Source organism: Engystomops pustulosus, chromosome 4, assembly GCF_040894005.1.
Source record: "Engystomops pustulosus chromosome 4, aEngPut4.maternal, whole genome shotgun sequence".
Classification (NCBI taxonomy): domain Eukaryota; kingdom Metazoa; phylum Chordata; class Amphibia; order Anura; family Leptodactylidae; genus Engystomops; species Engystomops pustulosus.
Window position 1 is genome coordinate 224,204,108 of NC_092414.1, and position 20,250 is coordinate 224,224,357.

Here is a 20,250-nt window from a genome sequence, read left to right on the forward strand (position 1 = left end):
GGGGCATCCTCTAGGCCTAGAGGAGAGGATGTTCTACCATCACCATTGACAGGGGGCATCCTCTACACCTAGAGGGGAGGAGGTTCTGCCATCACCATAGACAGGGGACATCCTCTATGCCTAGAGGAGAGGAGATTCTACCATCACCATAGACAGGGGGCATCCACTACACCTAGAGGAGAGGAGGTACTACCATCACCATAGACAGGAGGCATCCTCTACACCTAGAGGAGAGGAGGTTCTACCATCACCATAGAAAGGGGACATCCTCTACACCTAGAGGAGAGGAGGTTCTACCAGCACCATAGAAAGGGGGCATCCTCTACACCTAGAGGAGAAGAGGTTCTACCATCACCATAGACAGGGGGCATCCTCTACACCTAGAGGAGAGGAGGTTCTACCATCACCATAGACAGGAGGCATCCTCTACACCTAGAGGAGAGGAGGTTCTACCATCACCATAGACAGGGGACATCCTCTACACCTAGAGGGGAGAAGGTTCTACCATCACCATAGACGGGGGGCATCCCCTACACCTAGAGGGGAGGAGGTTCTGCCATCACCATAGACAGGGGGCATCCTCTAGGCCTAGAGGAGAGGATGTTCTACCATCACCATAGACAGGGGGCATCCTCTACACCTAGAGAAGAGGAGGTTCTACCATCACCATAGACAGGGGGCATCCTCTACACCTAGAGGAGAGGAGGTTCTACCATCACCATAGACAGGGGGCATCCTTTACACCTAGAGGAGAGGATGTTCTACCATCACCATAGGCGGGGGGATCCTCTACACCTAGAGGGGAGGAGGTTCTGCCATCACCATAGACAGGGGACATCCTCTACACCTAGAGGAGAGGAGGTTCTACCATCACCATAGACAGGGGGCATCCTCTAGGCCTAGAGGAGAGGATGTTCTACCAACACCATAGACGGGGGGCATCCTTTACACCTAGAGGAGAGGAGGTTCTATCATCACCATAGACAGGGGGCATCCTCTACACCTAGAGGGGAGGAGGTTCTACCATCACCATAGACAGGGGGCATCCTCTACACCTAGAGGGGAGGAGGTTCTGCCATCACCATAGAAAGGGGGCATCCTCTAGGCCTAGAGGAGAGGAGGTTCTACCATCACCATAGACAGGAGGCATCCTCTACACCTAGAGGAGAGGAGGTTCTACCCTCACCATAGACAGGGGACATCCTCTATGCCTAGAGGAGAGGAGGTTCTACCATCACCATAGATAGGGGGCATCCACTACACCTAGAGGAGAGGAGGTTCTACCATCACCATAGACAGGGGGCATCCTCTACACCTAGAGGAGAGGGGGTTCTATCATCACCATAGACAGGAGGCATCCTCTACACCTAGAGGAGAGGAGGTTCTACCATCACCATCGAAAGGGGGCATCCTCTACACCTAGAGGGGAGAAGGTTCTACCATCACCATAGACAGGAGGCATCCTCTACACCTAGAGGAGAGGAGGTACTACCATCACCATAGGCGGGGGGATCCTCTACACCTAGAGGAGAGGAGGTTCTACCATCACCATAGACAGGGGGCATCCTCTACACCTAGAGGAGAGGAGGTTCTACCATCACCATAGACAGGGGATATCCTCTAAACCTAGAGGGGAGGATCTTCTACCATCACCATAGACGGGGGGCATCCTCTACACCTAGAGGAGAGGAGGTACTACCATCACCATAGGCGGGGGGATCCTCTACACCTAGAGGAGAGGAGGTTCTACCATCACCATAGACAGGGGGCATCCTCTACACCTAGAGGAGAGGAGGTTCTACCATCACCATAGACAGGGGACATCCTCTACACCTAGAGGAGAGGAGGTTCTACCATCACCATAGAAAGGGGGCATCCTCTACACCTAGAGGGGAGGAGGTTCTACCATCACCATAGACGGGGGGCATCCTCTACACCTAGAGTGGAGGAGGTTCTGCCATCACCGTAGACAGGGGGCATCCTCTAGGCCTAGAGGAGAGGATGTTCTACCATCAACATAGACGGGGGGCATCCTCTACACCTAGAGGAGAGGAGGTTCTATCATCACCATAGACAGGGGGCATCCTCTACACCTAGAGGGGAGGAGGTTCTACCATCACCATAGACAGGGGGCATCCTCTACTCCTAGAGGGGAGGAGGTTCTGCCATCACCATAGACAGGGGGCATCCTCTAGGCCTAGAGGAGAGGATGTTCTACCATCACCATAGACAGGGGGCATCCTCTACCATCACCATAGACAGGGGACATCCTCTACACCTAGAGGAGAGGAGCTTCTCCCATCACCATAGACAGGGGGCATCCTCTACACCTAGAGGAGAGAAGGTTCTATCACCACCATAGACAGGGGGCATCCTCTACACCTAGAGGAGAGAAGGTTCTACCATCTCCATAGACAGGGGGCATCCTCTACACCTAGAGGAGAGGCGGTTCTATCACCACCATAGACAGGGGGCATCCTCTACACCTAGAGGAGAGAAGGTTCTATCACCACCATAGACAGGGGGCATCCCCTACACCTAGAGGAGAGAAGGTTCTACCATCTCCATAGACAGGGGGCATCCTCTACACCTAGAGGAGAGATGGTTCTACCATCACCATAGACAGGGGGCATCCTCTACTCTTAGAGGAAAGGAGGTTCTACCATCACCATAGACAGGGGGCATCCTCTACACCTAGAGGAGAGGCGATTTTACCATCACCATAGACAGGGGGCATCCTCTATACCTACAGGAGAGGAGGTTCTACCATCACCATAGACAGGGGGCATTCTCTACACCTAGAGGAGAGAAAGTTCTACCATCACCATAGACAGGGGGCATCCTCTACACCTAGAGGAGAGGTGGTTCTACCATCACCATAGACAGGGGGCATCCTCTACACCTAGAGGAGAGGAGGTTCTACCATCACCATAGACAGGGGGCATCCTCTACACCTAGAGGAGAGAAAGTTCTACCATCACCATAGACAGGGGGCATCCTCTACACCTAGAGGAGAGGTGGTTCTACCATCACCATAGACAGGGGGCATCCTCTACACCTACAGGAGAGGAGGTTCTACCATCACCATAGACAGGGGGCATCCTCTACACCTAGAGGAGAGAAAGTTCTATCATCACCATAGACAGGGGGCATCCTCTACACCTAGAGGAGAGGTGGTTCTACCATCACCATAGACAGGGGGCATCCTCTACACCTAGAGGAGAGGAGGATCTATCATCACCATAGACAGGGGGCATCCTCTACACCTAGAGGAGAGGAGGTTCTACCATCACCATAGACAGGAGGCATCCTCTACTCCTAGAGGGGAGGAGGTTCTGCCATCACCATAGACAGGGGGCATCCTCTAGGCCTAGAGGAGAGGATGTTCTACCATCACCATAGACAGGGGGCATCCTCTACCATCACCATAGACAGGGGACATCCTCTACACCTAGAGGAGATGAGCTTCTCCCATCACCATAGACAGGGGGCATCCTCTACACCTAGAGGAGAGAAGGTTCTATCACCACCATAGACAGGGGGCATCCTCTACACCTAGAGGAGAGAAGGTTCTACCATCTCCATAGACAGGGGGCATCCTCTACACCTAGAGGAGAGGCGGTTCTATCACCACCATAGACAGGGGGCATCCTCTACACCTAGAGGAGAGAAGGTTCTATCACCACCATAGACAGGGGGCATCCTCTACACCTAGAGGAGAGATGGTTCTACCATCACCATAGACAGGGGGCATCCTCTACTCCTAGAGGAGAGGAGGTTCTACCATCACCATAGAAAGGGGGCATCCTCTACACCTAGAGGAGAGGCGATTTTACCATCACCATAGACAGGGGGCATCCTCTATACCTACAGGAGAGGAGGTTCTACCATCACCATAGACAGGGGGCATTCTCTACACCTAGAGGAGAGAAAGTTCTACCATCACCATAGATAGGGGGCATCCTCTACACCTAGAGGAGAGGTGGTTCTACCATCACCATAGACAGGGGGCATCCTCTACACCTAGAGGAGAGGAGGTTCTACCATCACCATAGACAGGGGGCATCCTCTACACCTAGAGGAGAGAAAGTTCTACCATCACCATAGACAGGGGGCATCCTCTACACCTAGAGGAGAGGTGGTTCTACCATCACCATAGACAGGGGGCATCCTCTACACCTACAGGAGAGGAGGTTCTACCATCACCATAGACAGGGGGCATCCTCTACACCTAGAGGAGAGAAAGTTCTATCATCACCATAGACAGGGGGCATCCTCTACACCTAGAGGAGAGGTGGATCTATCATCACCATAGAAAGGGGGCATCCTCTACACCTAGAGGAGAGGAGGATCTATCATCACCATAGACAGGGGGCATCCTCTACACCTAGAGGAGAGGGGGTTCTACCATCACCATAGACAGGGGGCATCCTCTACACCTAGAGGAGAGGAGGTTCTACCATCACCATAGACAAAGGTTCTTTACTGTGAGAGCAGTAAGACTATGGAACTCTCTGCCACAGGAGGTTGTTATGGAGGACATGTGCAGGAGAGGCCTGGATGACTTTCTGGAGAGAAAAAATATCACGGATTATGGGGAAAAAACATTTATTTAATTTTTAAAGGTTGGACTTGAAGGACTTGTGTCTTTTTCCAGCTTTATATATACTATGATACTATGACACATTAACAGAATCAAACAAAACTAGTGCCAAACGTTAGTGCTAGTTTTCGTTTTTGCCGCTATAATTTTTAATATATTCATGCTAGCTTCCCCTGGTGATCACAAGGTGCCACAAGGTTTCTTTTTTACCAGTTTATCTCAAACACCTTAACCTATGTGAACACCTGAACATACCTTAAAAATAATAGCGACACAAACAAAAAATTTTGCTGCACAAACGTAGCACTAACATTTGAGACCAGTTTTGTTTAATTCGGTTAATGTGGGGGGGGGGGGCTGGTTGAACCTTTGATCTTTCATTTTTGTTCATATATTCAAAACAAAACCAGCACAAACGTAGCAGAGTTGAAACTTTCATTAATATCTTAAAAACGATAGCGGCACAAACGAAAATTTCTGTTGTACAAACCAGCACGAACGTTGAACAATGTGGGGGGGGGGGGGCAATCTCACTCAGGTCTATTAACCCTTTCCCGCTTTTGCCCTTTTTCCATTTTGCATTCATATTTTTTGCTCCCCCCAAACTTGAAAAATCTGTAACTTTTTTATTTTTCTGTGTCAAGCACTGTATGAGGCTTCTAGGTATTATACTTATTATAGTTATTATACTTATTATACTTCCTAGTGATGGTATTTCATATTCCGTGATACGTACCAAGGAAGCTGGAAAAAAAATTCCAAATGCAATGAGTAACAAGAAAACGCATTCACACAATTTTTTATTGAGCGTTCAGGATAACTCCTCCCTTTTTTTTTCTTTAGGTCGGTACAATCACGGAGATGCTACATGTATATTAATTTATAAGGTTTTACTAGAATTGAATAAATTATAACTTTTGTACGAGGGAGATAAATTATCCAATATCTTTTCCATACTTTGAAGTACGGAGCTCTGTAAGGTCTTGTTTTTTGTGGGAGGAGATGACCTTTTCATTGTTAGCATTTTGGGGGCTGTGGGACCTTTTGATCACCTTTTGTTAAAGATTTTTGTTGTGTTGGGAAATCGCGGATTCGGACATTTGGAAACCATTTTCCTTTACGGAGTTCACTGCCTGGAATAAGCATTTTTATGTTTTGATAGATTGAGACTTCTGTGGCCCTCGACACCGTTACAGATCGGCAGAAATGACAGGCACTGGGGTCGTGGGTGTTGGTGGTTGGTGTTTGTTGCATTATGCAGCAAACACCCCCTTGTATGAGGAGGGCTCAGCCTGTGAAGCTCTTCATACAGTCTTTACAGGGATGTGTCGTGGCTGAATGTTCCATGTCGTTAAGTCATGATGGTTTCTTCTCCAGTCACGTAGGATTACACATGATTCGCTCGATGGTCCTTTTTATCTCCTGGTTCCTCAGAGTGTAGACAAGTGGATTCAGCATTGGGGTCACCACTGCAAAGAAGACTGAAGCCACCTTGTCGTTGCTCGTAAATGTACTCGATGGAGGAACTAAGTAGTTGAAGAAAAGGGTTATATAAAAGACTGAGGCGCACATGAGATGTGAGGAGCACGTGCTGAAGGCCTTCTTGTGGGCCTCAGGAGAGGTCATGCGTAACACAGAAGACAGGATGAGTATGTATGAGAATAAGATGGTCAGGAATGGTATGATAGTACCTACACCCACAATATACACCGTGATCATGTTACAGTAGATGTTATCAGAGCAGGACAGTTTGAGGAGTTGTGGGACATCACAGAAGAAGTGGTCTATGAGGTTGGAGCCACAAAACTGGAGAGTGAATGCACAGCTGGTCTGCACCGAGGACTGTAAGAAGCCAACAAAGAAAACCAGAAAAACCAGAAGGAAGCATTTCTTTGTGGTCATTATAGTCATGTAATGGAGCGGGTGGCAGATGGCGACATAGCGGTCATAGGACATGGAAGACAGGAGGAAATTTTCACTTCCTGCCAAAGCAGCGTAGAAGAAGAACTGGAGAGCACAGCCATTGAACGAGATGACCTTCTCCACAGAGAGAAGATCACAAATCAGTTTTGGAGTAATGATGGAAGAATAGAAGACGTCTATCAGAGCGAGGATCCCCAAAAAGTAATACATGGGTGAATGAAGCCTGGAGGTGTCATAGATCAGAGCTATGATCCCAATGTTACCGATCAGAGCCATAGCATAGACAAGCGAGAAGAAGACAAAAAGAAGAGGAATGACCTTCTCATTATCCGTCAGTCCAGAGAAGACAAACATGGTCACTGGTGTCCCATTCCCGAGGTCCATGGAGTCTCAAGATAAGTGCCAAAAGTAACAAGCCCCAGCAAAGGTGATGGGTGTAAGGCTATAAGGGCCACAAGTAGAGTTGGACAATTGATATGAACATCTAAAGGATTTCACCAGAAAACCTAAAAATAAGCCATTGCTGCATCTACTTCAGGCCCTCAACATGTACAGATGGTTAATTGTCTGTCTTCATTCTGTAGACATAAGGATCATAAATCTTAACATCTAGAAATAGGACCACATACAGTAAATGACTTATCCTGCAATCCTGGACCCCATTAAGGGTAACATGATGGGGGTTTCATCAAAACATTAGGAAATTAGGAAGAAGAGATATCAGGGAAAGAAGAATGATCAGAAGATTCACTCCAGGATGCAGAAGGAGGTGAGGCCGACTTAGACAATACGTAGACTATAAGAAGACAACTGAGTGGTCAACGCATGCCAAAGGGTTCACTTATTTGTTTATTGCTGTATGTGCAACTGATATCAATGTATTCATTCTGACATCTTTCATTTTATGTACATCCCATAATCCCTCTCAATAGTTAAATCTGTGTCTATTGTCTGACTCCTCCTAAAGCCTCTGGAGATGTCCTCACAACTACCTCCAGTAGAGGCTCGAGTTTCCTCCTCAGGTCCTAGGTGATACCTGTCCAGGCTCCTGAGGCTCGAGAGATGGACCAATGGTCATCAACGAATCGGCCTCAACACCATAAAAGGCAGCTGCACCCCTCTCACCCATGTAATCTAGATAAACATCAGGCATTGCCATGAGGGCACCCACAGGTGGTATTTCTTAGGCAAAAGGTGGGGGATCACAGGTCACCAACAAACCTGATGCACACTCATTGATACTTGGTGGTGCACATGTAGGATTCTACAGCTTTATCCAATCCAGCTTTAGAACTTCCGGGCCTAGTTGTGTCGGGGAGGTGCGCCGGCTTACTTCCTCTGCTGTCCTTTCTGGTGGGTGGGCAGGACGTTGGATCGTGTACATGCAACACATGCCCTGGGTATAAATAGGATACACTCCACCTCATCGTATCCACAATGATCTCTTCATACATGTGAGCATCTCCTTGATCATCCAGGTCTTCATGGCCTCCGCACACTCGCTGCCCCTGAGTCTCCTCCTCAGTTTAGCCCTTTCCTCTCTTGGTTTTCCTCCTGCTCCTTCGTATCTTATGTCAGTAACTCTCTCTGAGATCCCTTATATTAAGTCTATTCCTCTCTCTTTCTCTTTCTACCTGATTTGTATCTTCATCCTTTCTCTTATATGTAATTTGTTTCTACCTCTGACCCTTATGTCTTTACCTTTCTATTCTATAATGTATACATGTAAATATCTATATACAGATCCATGAGATGTATATTACATACAATGACATTCTCAGCTCTACTATCACAGCCATAACAAACACAGCACTGCTATATCTCACCTATAGAATGTACTGTCAGATCTGCTGTGCCTCCCCCTCCCCTGGATGAAGATCTTATCAGTCTGTAGCTTTACTCTCCTCACAAGCTGCCGGCCGGAAGTCTGTGTGTATATGTGTATATATATATATATGTATATGTACATGTATGTGTATATGTATATGTATGTGAGCTCATCCTGAAATGCAGGGGGAGGGGCTGCAGGCAGAGAGCAGCTCAGTGCAGCATCAGACAGGAGAACAAGATGGCTGCCGACCCTAGAATATCGTAGAAGATCCAGGGTCAGGTCCAGGGAAAAAAATTGTGTACACTAGGACTAATATAATGTCATATGTTTTATATAAATGGGTGCAATGCAGCAGTCCTATGTAATGTATAGTGGGGTGCAGCAGTCCTATGTAATGTATAGCGGGGGGAAATGCAGCAGTCCTATGTAATGTATAGAGGGGTGCAGTGTAGCAGTCCTATGTAATGTATAGAGGGGTGCAGTGCAGCAGTCCTATGTAATGTATAGCGGGGGGAAATGCAGCAGTCCTATGTAATGTATAGAAGGGTGCAGTGTAGCAGTCCTATGTAATGTATAGAGGGGTGCAGTGCAGCAGTCCTATGTAATGTATAGAGGGGTGCAGTGCAGCAGTCCTATGTAATGTATAGAGGGGTGCAGTGTAGCAGTCCCATGTAATGTATAGCGGGGGGAAATGCAGCAGTCCTATGTAATGTATAAAGGGGCACAGTGCAGCAGTCCTATGTAATGTATAGAGGGGTACAGCGCAGTGCAGCAGTCCTATGTAATGTATAGAGGGGTACAGTGCAGTGCAGCAGTCCTATGTAATGTATAGAGGGGCACAGTGCAGTAGTCCTATGTAATGTATAGAGGGGTGCAGTGCAGCAGTCCTATGTAATGTATAGAGGGGTACAGCGCAGTGCAGCAGTCCTATGTAATGTATAGAGGGGCACAGTGCAGCAGTCCTATGTAATGTATAGAGGGGTGCAGTGCAGCAGTCCTATGTAATGTATAGAGGGGTACAGCGCAGTGCAGCAGTCCTATGTAATGTATAGAGGGGCACAGTGCAGTGCAGCAGTCCTATGTAATGTATAGAGGGGCACAGTGCAGTAGTCCTATGTATTGTATAGAGGGGTGCAGTGCAGCAGTCCTATGTAATGTATAGAGGGGTGCAGTGTAGCAGTCCTATGTAATGTATAGAGGGGCACAGTGCAGTAGTCCTATCTAATGTATAGAGGGGTACAGTGCAGCAGTCCTATGTAATGTATAGAGGGGTACAGTGCAGCAGTCCTATGTAATGTATAGAGGGGTACAGTGCAGTAGTCCTATGTAATGTATAGAGGGGCACAGTGCAGTGCAGCAGTCCTATGTAATGTATAGAGGGGCACAGTGCAGTGCAGCAGTCCTATGTAATGTATAGAGGGGTACAGCGCAGTGCAGCAGTCCTATGTAATGTATAGAGGGGCACAGTGCAGTGCAGCTGTCCTATGTAATGTATAGAGGGGCACAGTGCAGTGCAGCAGTCCTATGTAATGTATAGAGGGGTACAGTGCAGTAGTCCTATGTAATGTATAGAGGGGCACAGTGCAGTGCAGCAGTCCTATGTAATGTATAGAGGGGCACAGTGCAGAGCAGCAGTCCTATGTAATGTATAGAGGGGTACAGCGCAGTGCAGCAGTCCTATGTAATGTATAGAGGGGCACAGTGCAGTGCAGCAGTCCTATGTAATGTATAGAGGGGCACAGTGCAGTGCAGCAGTCCTATGTAATGTATAGAGGGGTACAGCGCAGTGCAGCAGTCCTATGTAATGTATAGATGGGTACAGTGCAGCAGTCCTATGTAATGTATAGAGGGGCACAGTGCAGCATGAGGAACGACCTGGTGGTACCACGCCGCAGCTTTGTCTAACCCGCTTTGCGGCGGCTCTGCTGAATACAGGGTACCACTTAGACTCCGGTCCCAGGTAGTGGCTTGTGTCCTCGTCTGCAGTGGTCCAGAGGATCCAGGGCTTTTGACACATTAGAATGGAATTTTTAGTGGGGACATAAGAAAAGATGGGCTTTGGCCCGTGATATATCTCCTGGATAAAATATGAAAGGGTTCTGGTAAACGACATGACATCCGAACCCCTGGGCAGAGGCTCTCGTCAGGGTCGTCCTTTATCCCCTGTATTATTTGCAGAATCAGGCAGGATGGACAGGTCATAGGATTTAGGCAAGGAAGCGAACATGAAATAATCTCTATGTACGCGGACGACATGTTATTATATATACAGGGTCTTACACTTCTATTCATCGGGTTTTGGAAATATTTGGGCAGTATGGTCAGTTTTCAGGATTAAGTATAAATTGGTCATAAATCAGTTTGCCTTCCCTTAGATAAAATGAAGATATTGGAAGAAGGAGAGAGGGTAAAATATTTAGGGATAAATATCTCGTCAGATATGACGACCTAAATATGACCCCCGTAATTAACGGTCTGAGGAAAAAACTCAGAATATGGAAAAAGCTTCCCCGAAATATGATGTGAAGAACAGCCTTGATAAAGATGCTATTAGCGCAAAAAAATTTTATACAGTCTCTCCGCCTCCCCATTGTATATACCTCAAAAAATGTTTATGTTGGTAGAGAGGCCTTTTTTCCGAATCTGTATGGAGAGGGCAATTTTGGACATCCATCTATCTTTGTTTGTTTTGTTTTTATTATTTGGTTGTTGGTAGGGTTAGTTGGGGAAGGGGTGGGTTGGGTCGGTGGAATAAGGTGATAAGTATCGAAGGGGATTATATGGAGTAGGGATGCAGATTAATATATGTTCAGTATATGTATCTAATCTGGTATTGATGTGTGATTGTATATTATGTATGTATATGATATATTATGATGTGATATAATGTATCTGTATCCCCTGATGTGGAAAAAAGTCAATAATAAAGGTAAAAATAAAAAAAATCATGTCCCGTGGTGTGTTTGATATTTCTCATACAATGTTATTTTCATGCCCGATACACTTCTAGCTCTCCCTTACCTGATATCTGTGGATCGGTGGGGAGATATTTCGGTGATACCTGGAGATGTCTGGCTCCTCATGCCGTGACGCTGGACCATCAGAACCTCACGTGGTTTCTCCTCTGATCCTGATATTTTTATCAGAAATCCTAGACTCCTCTGAGAACATCTCATCTGGCACCGGGCCCTGAGGAGACCCACACGAGGAGCTCGTAATGACTGGGGTGCAATTATCTGATACTAAAGAAAGGCAAAAATATCCTAGGAATAAAATAAGGAGGTGAATCCAAACGTTACCATATGGATAGAAGATGTGGGCTCCGGTTTTTCATTCAGGTCTACTGCCTGGTGTAGCAAAGTTCCTCTTATAGATGTGTCCTCATTGTGTCACAAGATTCTGTTGAGGAACTTCAGTACATTGTAGAATGTTGTCCCATAATAAGGCCTGGCCTTTGGATGTCCTTAACTTAGTATAGGTGAACAGCACTCCGCTCTTCCAACGGTGCTCCAGGTCCGGACCAAGAAGATATACAAGTCAAAATATAGAAGTCCTGACACTCGTTGTCTTCTCAAGTATGTAGATTTATTTGCGCATCAAAACAGCCACATCAAAGTAACAGGAAACGCGCTTCAGCTTGTAACTAGTTGAGAACGGCCTGAGATTAGAGATTCAGTTCGAACAAAGTGGAATTTGTTCCGAATTTCAGGAAAACTTGGATTCGGCATGAACCAGAAGTTTACGGTGATTCGTAAGATCAAAGTTTTTTTCCCCCTTTATTAGCAAAATGTGTCAGACAGAGAGATGGCAGGTGGAGCAGGCAGAGGTGGCAGCACAGTAAGGGGACATCGCAGCAGGGGTGACTCTGTGAGGCCAGAACTGCCGGTGTCATCTAGTGGCAGTCTGTTAATCAATAAACCAAAGGTTCTTGATTGGTTGACTAGGTCATCCACTTCCTCCCAAATGACATCTCATAACCCCAGCCAAGAGTACGTGGGTTCCTCAGATACAACAATTAGTTGGCATGGCCCAGGAGCAAGTCAGCGGCCCTCACCTGTCCTGAACCAGGCTCTGTCCTGTTACTTTCCCTCAGCCAGAGATCTACACTATACAGCAAGGACAAAATCTTTGAGGACAGTCAGCAGCTGCTTGGCAGTGAAGAGGTGGGGCAGACATCTGCTGCTTTGTGCAGTAAGTGGGAAAGTAGAGATGTGGAAAGTGGCACGGTAGGTTATGCTGCACTTGCAAGTAGTCGGACTGTGCATACCAAGACCGTTGAGGAGAATAGCAGTGACAGGGAAACACAAATCGATCATTGGGAGAATAGAGTGTTAGCTTGCGCATCAGGCAGCGAAGCAGGCAGCAAGTCGCTACTGTGGCCGTGAGTCAGCAGGATGGCAGCAGTGCGAGGAAGGGAGCCAAATGGCCGTGGGGTAAACTGTGCACGCACTTCAGCCATCCTTACAAAGCCAAGAACACCCTTCTCGGGTTGCAGCGGCAGAACGGCCTACCCCAACATAGTCTGATATGCAATGTTTGGTAGACCGTAGTACTCGCTTGTGTAACTTTGATGTCAGCCGCTGGCAGCTCATCCGTGACACACTGACATTTGCTCAGGCCCTTTGAAGATGCCACAATATTTGTCAGTCGCCAGGACTAAGGAATGAATAACGTTATTCCACTGCTTCATGTCCTGGAACAGATGCTGCAAAATCTGTCTGGTCAGGGCACTGGAGAAGTTGGCTGCTGCCTATGTGTGCCATTGTCCATCCTTTGTCAGGTCTGACCAGGGGATTCCTGGCAGTCATCGCTCACATACTTCTGCCACGGCTGCAGTGCGGAGCCTGGGGGGGTAGGAGCAGTAGCAGCTCCATCAGCAGCAGCTTAAGTCTGGAGTCCTTAATGAGCAGCTTTCTTCACCCGCCTAGTGAGGAGGGTAGCCGCCACCACTAGCAGCAGGACATGGAGCAGGCCCTGCACCAGCAGGTGGTGGCCTACTTGGACAGCACTCTACCAGCCCAGGTAGAGGGTCCCCCTGGACTACTGGGCAGCCAAACTTGATGTGTGGCCGCAACTTGTGGAATTTGTAGTAGAGAAGCTGCCCTGCCCTGCCCAGCCAGTAGAGTGGAATCAGAGCGGGTGTTCAGTGCGGTGGGGACCATCATTACTGAACAATCGGCCAGGATTTCAACACACCAATGCCTAATGCATCAGATTAGATCAGCCATGACGCTTCTCCAAACGTTGAGAAATGAGTCTGGGTTCTAACTACCTGCCTCAGCTACTATTCTGATGCTGCCACCTGCCTGATGCCACACATCTGCTGCCAGTTGCTCCATCTGCCTCCTACCATCTTTACCAGGGACTGGAATTGTCACCCACCTCCACACTCTGTCATTGTGCCACTTACTGACCTCCTGCTGCTGCTCCTACTGCCGCCAGCTCCACACTCTGTCATTGTGCCACACTGTGCCCTACCATGTTGCTGCCGCCACCAGAATTTGTCATTGTGCCACTCTCTGGCATCAAGCTGCAGCTACTGCTGCCACCCACCACCACAATCAGTCATTGTGCCACACTGTGGCCTACCATGTTGCTGCCACCTCCAGATGTCAGATCAGTATCACAGACTAACATTCTAGTGTGAGAGAGCTCTCAGCTTATGTACTGTTATATCTATAGGGTCAGAGAGTCAGGTGTGACTTGTCTATGTGGTGCGGGGAGGCCAGAGTAGGGTTATTGTTATCAGTTCTTGTAAAGGTTTTCAGCATAAACTTATTAGAAGGTAGGTATGCAGTGTGAACACTTACATTCTATCCACAGCACAGCCACCAGCAGAAAGCCCGGGAAACCAGGGGTAATTCTTATACTATCCCTAACCACAGCCCAGCCACCAGGAGAAAGCTTGGGAAACCAGGGGTAACTCTTATACTATCCCTAACCACAGCCCAGCCACCAGGAGAAAGCCCGGGAAAGCAGGGGTAACTTTTATATTATCCCAAACCACAGCACTGCCAGCAGCAGAAAGCCCTGGAAACCAGGGGTAACTCTTATACTATACCTAACCACAGCCCAGCCACCAGCAGAAAGCCTGGGAAACCAGGGGTAACTCTTATACTATCCCTAACCACAGCCCAGCCACCAGCAGAAAGCCCGGGAAACCAGGAGTAACTCTTATACTATCCCTAACCACAGCCCAGCCACCAGCAGAAAGCCCGGAACACCAGGGGTAACTCTTATACTATCCCCAACCACAGCCCAGCCACCAGCAGAAAGCCCGGAACACCAGGGGTAACTCTTATACTATCCCCAACCACAGCCCAGCCACCAGCGGAAAGCTAGAGAGTCAGGGGTTACTCTCATACTATTCCTAAACACAGCCCAGCCACCAGTAGAAAGCCTGGGAAACCAGGCGTAACTCTTATACTATCCCTAACCACAGCCCAGCCAACAGGAGAAAGCCCAGGAAACCAGGTCTAACTCTTATACTATCCCTAACCACAGCCCAGCCACCAACAGAAAGCCCGGAACACCAGGGGTAACTCTTATACTATCCCAAACCACAGCCCAGCCACCAGCAGAAAGCCAAGGAAACCAGGGGTAACTCTTATACTATTCCTAACCACAGCCCAGCCACCAGCAGAAAGCCCGGAACACCAGGGGTAACTCTTATACTATCCCTAACCACAGCCAGCCACCACCAGAAAGCCCAGGACACCAGGGATAACTCTTATACTATCCCTAACCACAGCCCAGCCACCAGCAGAAAGCCCAGGACACGAGGGGTAACTCTTATACTATCCCTAACCACAGCCCAGCCACCAGCAGAAAGCCCGGGACACCAGGGGTAACTCTTATACTATCCCTAACCACAGCCCAGCCAGCAGCAGAAAGCCCGGGAACCCAGGGGTAACTCTTTTACTATCCCTAACCACAGCCAGCCACCAGCAGAAAGCCCAGGACACCAGGGGTAACTCTTATACTATCCCTAACCACAGCCCAGTCACCAGGAGAAAGCCTGGGACACCAGGGGTAACTCTTATACTATTCCCAACCACAACCCAGCCACCAGCAGAAAGCCCGGGAAACCAGGGGTAACTCTTATACTATTCCTAACCACAGCCCAGCCAGCAGCAGAAAGCCCGGGAAACCAGGGGTAACTCTTATACTATTCCTAACCACAGCCCAGCCACCAGCAGAAAGCCCGGAAAACAAGGGGTAACTCTAATACTATCCCTAACCACAGCCCAGTCACCAGGAGAAAGCCCGGGAAACCAGGTCTAACTCTTATGCTATCCCTAACCACAGCCCAGCCACCAGCAGAAAGCCCGGAACACCAGGTCTAACTCTAATACTATCCCTAACCACAGCCCAGCCAGCAGCAGAAAGCCCGGGAAACCAGGGGTAACTCTTATACTATACCTAAACACAGCCCAGCCACCAGCAGAAAGCCCGGGAAACCAGGGGTAACTCTTATACTATCCCCAACCACAGCCCAGCCACCAGCAGAAACCCGGGAAACCAGGGGTAACTCTTATATTATTCCTAACATTAATGCCCTGAGGTAACGTCACCCCTGCAGCCTCTGTATACAAACCAAGAGCCGGGCACAAGCAGAGAGGGAGGGAGAAAGGGATTAGCCTTATCCCAGAATATTTCTATGTAGTAGTAGGTGGGCCCCCAAAATCAATTTCACTGGTGGGCCCCAGGTACCCCAGTCCAACCCTGTCCCTGGTCAGTAGTCATACACTCTTGAGGGCAGGGAAAAAGGTCTTTTCAGGAGGAGGGTCCTTTACTTTCCTTAGATCTTCACAAATTAGATGGAGTCACTCCTGTGTTGTGGCCCCTTTTCCCGGTCAAAAGGATCAATGAAACACCCAACAATAAGCCATAAGTGGAGGACGACATCCTATATTTAGCTATTTGTCCTAGACACTGGGGGATCTCACCTTAAAGTACAACTGTAAAGTATTAAAAACTTTTGTCTAACTCTGGACTAAATCAAATATAGCAATTCTGTAATTTACACTAACAGGCGGAAGCTAGTAGTTACCTTCTCCCTCTGGTTGTCTTTGTTTGGTTGGTTGCTATGGGAATCCGTAGCTAGACAAAGGAGAGGAGGGTGGGTGGATATTGTTGGGAGGGGTTACTAGAACATACACGCTCATAATCAGTAACTGCTGGGTGCAGGATAATATCAGTCCTGGCAGCATGTAGAAAACTCCAGGACCTGCAGTGATGTCATAAGCATGTGACTGAACACATGTTTCAGGTCATCCAATTACATACCAGGGATGGGATGTAGCAGGGCTATTTGTGTTTAAAAGTTTGAATGCACAAATAAAGCCAAAGCTCAGACTCCCATCACCTCTACTGGATCCGATCCTGCACACACAGCACAGGGTATATACAGTGACACCACTTTGTACAGGTAAGGGGTGATCTGCTGGTAGGGGGCAGGGGTCTTTTAGGTAGGGGTCCTCTCTGAGAGGATGTAGGGGTTTTATAGTGTAGGGGGACATGTTTCGCTATTTCTTTTTCTTTGTTTCTGTGTGATGCATGGATCCAGTGATCTGTGTCTCCCCTGTCTTGCTCTTGCACTAGATCTCTGTACAAGCAGTAACACAGATTCTGTGTCCTGATTGGCTGAGCTGTTTGTGCACATTCACGTGGATGTTCTGAGTGCACTTTAGATGAATAAAGTGTGACAGGATACGGTCAGTTCCTCAGAATAGAAAACCGTCAATTTGTTTTATCATCTTATTAACCCAATCCTGAACTCAGAACCCAGAAGCTCTATTAACCCCTTCCCGCCGATGCCCTCTTTCCATTTTGCATTCACATTTTTTGTTCCCCCCAAACTTTAAAAATCCGTAACTTTTTTATTTTTCCGTGTCCAGCGCTGTGTGAGGCTTCTAGGTATTATAGTTATTATACTTATTATACTTCCTAGTGATGGTATTTTATATTCTGTGATAGGTACCAAGGAAGCTGGAAAAAAAATTCCAAATGCAGTGAGCGACAAGAAAACACATTGACGCCGTTTTTTAATGAGCATTCAGAAAAACTCCTCCCCTTTTTACTTTAGGTCGGTACAATCACGGAGATGCTACATGTATATTAATTTATAAGTGCAACATCCCCCACCTCGGCCTCGGCTTTTTTTGGGGCCCAGAATACTGGAGTGGCTGGCGGTTGCGGTCTAGGGCACGCTAGTGTCCCGGTGCTTGGTATGGGGACCGGAGGGCTGTCCTACAGCCTGGCAGGTCTCCAGCAGGTGGTGTTTGCAAGAAATATGGAGGGAGAGGCTGATGTACTGGTATCCCTGGGGCAACCTCTTAGTGTCTGTAGTATAAGTCCCTGGATGATAGATGGGGGCGCCCTTGGTGATGACAGCCGTATCCAGGGATCAGACGGAGGCAACAATGTGCAATAATAACTTACAGTTCTTTATTTGAACCAACAGCAGCAATGGGCCAATCAATTCTGTACAGAGGTGGATTACTAGGAGGGATCTTGGAGAGGGAACCTCAGGAGTTGGGTCACCAGCCTGGATGCAGATGCAGGCTGGGATGTAGCTGTGTCCAATGCTGGAAGCTGCAGCTTTGTCCTGGATTGGTTTAGTATCAGCCCTGATGGTGGACTGACACAGTATCTCTCACTATGGGCTCTGTAGATGATCTCCTCAGGTCTGTTGTAAGAGCAGACCAGGTCACTAAGAGCTCGTGCTCTAAGAAGTTTCTGGAACTGAAGACCTCTAACCCCTCCCTGAATAAGGGTTTTGTTAATCCTCTGGTCAGGTGATCTCACTCTCCAGTCACACTCCAGTTACAAAGGTGGAACATCATTGGATAATAAACATTAAATAGAATTAACCCTTGCCTATCAAGGCAGTGTCTAACTCTGCATAATTACCTCTAGATGCACTGAATAGTACAAGGGGCTTATTTGCAACCACTCCTCTGCCCATGCATTGGCAGGGGTGTTGCATAAGGTTTTACTAGATTTGAATAAATTATAACTTTTGTACGAGGGAGATAACTTGCCGCCGATAACTTTTCCAAACTTCAATGTACAGAGCTCTGTAAGGTCTTGTTTTTTGTGGGAGGAGGTGACCTTTTCATTGTTAGCATTTTGGGGGCTGTGGGACCTTGTGATCACTTTTTATAAAAAATTTTGTTTTGTTGTGAAAGCGCCAATTCGGACATTTGGAAACCATTTTCCATTACGAGTTCACTGCCCGGAATAAGCATTTTTATATTTTGATAGATCGAGACTTTAGGGACCTGTCGATACCTAACATGTTGAGGATTTTTTTTTGTCTATTGAGGTTTTTATCTCTCTAGGATAAAGTTCTGGACTTACAGTATTGCAGTACACAGTGGATTCTCTAGTCATCCGTGGCCCCCGGCACCGTTACAGATCAGCAGAAATTACAGGCCCTGGGGTCATGGGTGTTAGTGGATGGTGTTTGTTGCATTATGCAGCAAACACCATCATGTATGAGGAGGGCTCGGCTCGTGAACCTCTTCATACAGTCTTTACAGGGATGTGTCGTGACGGTACGTTCCATGTCCTTAAGTCATGATGGTTTCTTCTCCAGTCATATAGGATTACACATAATTCGCTCGATGGTCCTTTTTATCTCCTGGTTCCTCAGAGTGTAGACAAGTGGATTTAACATTGGGGTCACCACTGCAAAGAAGACTGAGGCCACCTTGTTGTTGCTCGTAAATGTACTAGGCAGAGGAACTAAGTAGTTGAAGAAAAGGGTTGTATAAAAGACTGAGGCGCACATGAGGTGTGAGGAGCACGTGCTGAAGGCCTTCTTGTGGGCCTCAGGAGAGGTCATGCGTAACACAGAAGACAGGATGAGTATGTATGAGAATAAGATGGTCAGGAATGGTATGATAGTACCTACACCCACAATATACACCGTGATCATGTTACAGTAGATGTTATCAGAGCAGGACAGTTTGAGGAGTTGTGGGACATCACAGAAGAAGTGGTCTATGAGGTTGGATCCACAAAACTGGAGAGTAAATGTACAGCTGGTCTGCACCGAGGACTGTAAGAAGCCAACAAAGAAAACCAGAAAAACCAGAAGGAAGCATTTCTTTGTGGTCATTATAGTCATGTAATGGAGCGGGTGGCAGATGGCGACATAGCGGTCATAGGACATGGAAGACAGAAGGAAATTTTCACTTCCTCCCAAAGCAGCGTAGAAGAAGAACTGGAGAGCACAGCCATTGAACGAGATGACCTTCTCCACAGAGAAAAGATCACAAATCAGTTTTGGAGTAATGATGGAAGAATAGAAGACGTCTATCAGAGCGAGGATCCCCAAAAAGTAATACATGGGTGAATGAAGCCTGGAGGTGTCATAGATCAGAGCTATGATCCCAATGTTACCGATCAGAGCCATAGCATAGACAAGCGAGAAGAAGACAAAAAGAAGAGGAATGACCTTCTCATTGTCCGTCAGTCCAGAGAAGACAAACATGGTCACTGGTGTCCCATTCCCAAGGTCCATGGAGTCTCAAGATAAGAGTAACAAGTCACAAGTACAGGTGATGGGGGTAAGGCTATGAGGGCCACAAGTACAGGGGATGGGTGTAAGGCTATGAGGGCCACAAGTACAGGGGATGGGTGTAAGGCTATGAGGGCCACAAGTATAGGGGATGGGTGTAAGGCTATGAGGGCCACAAGTACAGGGGATGGGTGTAAGGCTATGAGGGACACAAGTATAGGGGATGGGTGTAAGGCTATGAGGGCCACAAGTATAGGGGATGGGTGTAAGGCTATGAGGGCCACAAGTACAGGGGATGGGTGTAAGGCTATGAGGGACACAAGTATAGGGGATGGGTGTAAGGCTATGAGGGACACAAGTATA

At 47.6% G+C, this 20,250-nt stretch overlaps 2 protein-coding genes across 2 annotated transcripts; both read right to left on the reverse strand.

The window, feature by feature from the left end:
* Nucleotides 1-5,980: 5,980 nt before the first annotated feature.
* Nucleotides 5,981-6,910, reverse strand: LOC140128815 (olfactory receptor 5B12-like). Its single transcript, XM_072150516.1, has one exon. The coding sequence runs from the start codon at nt 6,908-6,910 to the stop codon at nt 5,981-5,983; it is 930 nt and encodes a 309-aa protein (XP_072006617.1).
* Nucleotides 6,911-18,960: 12,050 nt separating this feature from the next.
* Nucleotides 18,961-19,890, reverse strand: LOC140128816 (olfactory receptor 5B12-like). Its single transcript, XM_072150518.1, has one exon. It carries the CDS (start codon nt 19,888-19,890, stop codon nt 18,961-18,963), a length of 930 nt encoding a protein of 309 aa, XP_072006619.1.
* Nucleotides 19,891-20,250: the final 360 nt, after the last annotated feature.

Excerpts from the sequence above, each read along its gene's own strand:
- LOC140128815 (XM_072150516.1), bottom strand. The coding sequence starts at position 6,910 with ATGGACCTCGGGAATGGGACACCAGTGACCATGTTTGTCTTCTCTGGA.
- LOC140128816 (XM_072150518.1), bottom strand. The coding sequence starts at position 19,890 with ATGGACCTTGGGAATGGGACACCAGTGACCATGTTTGTCTTCTCTGGA.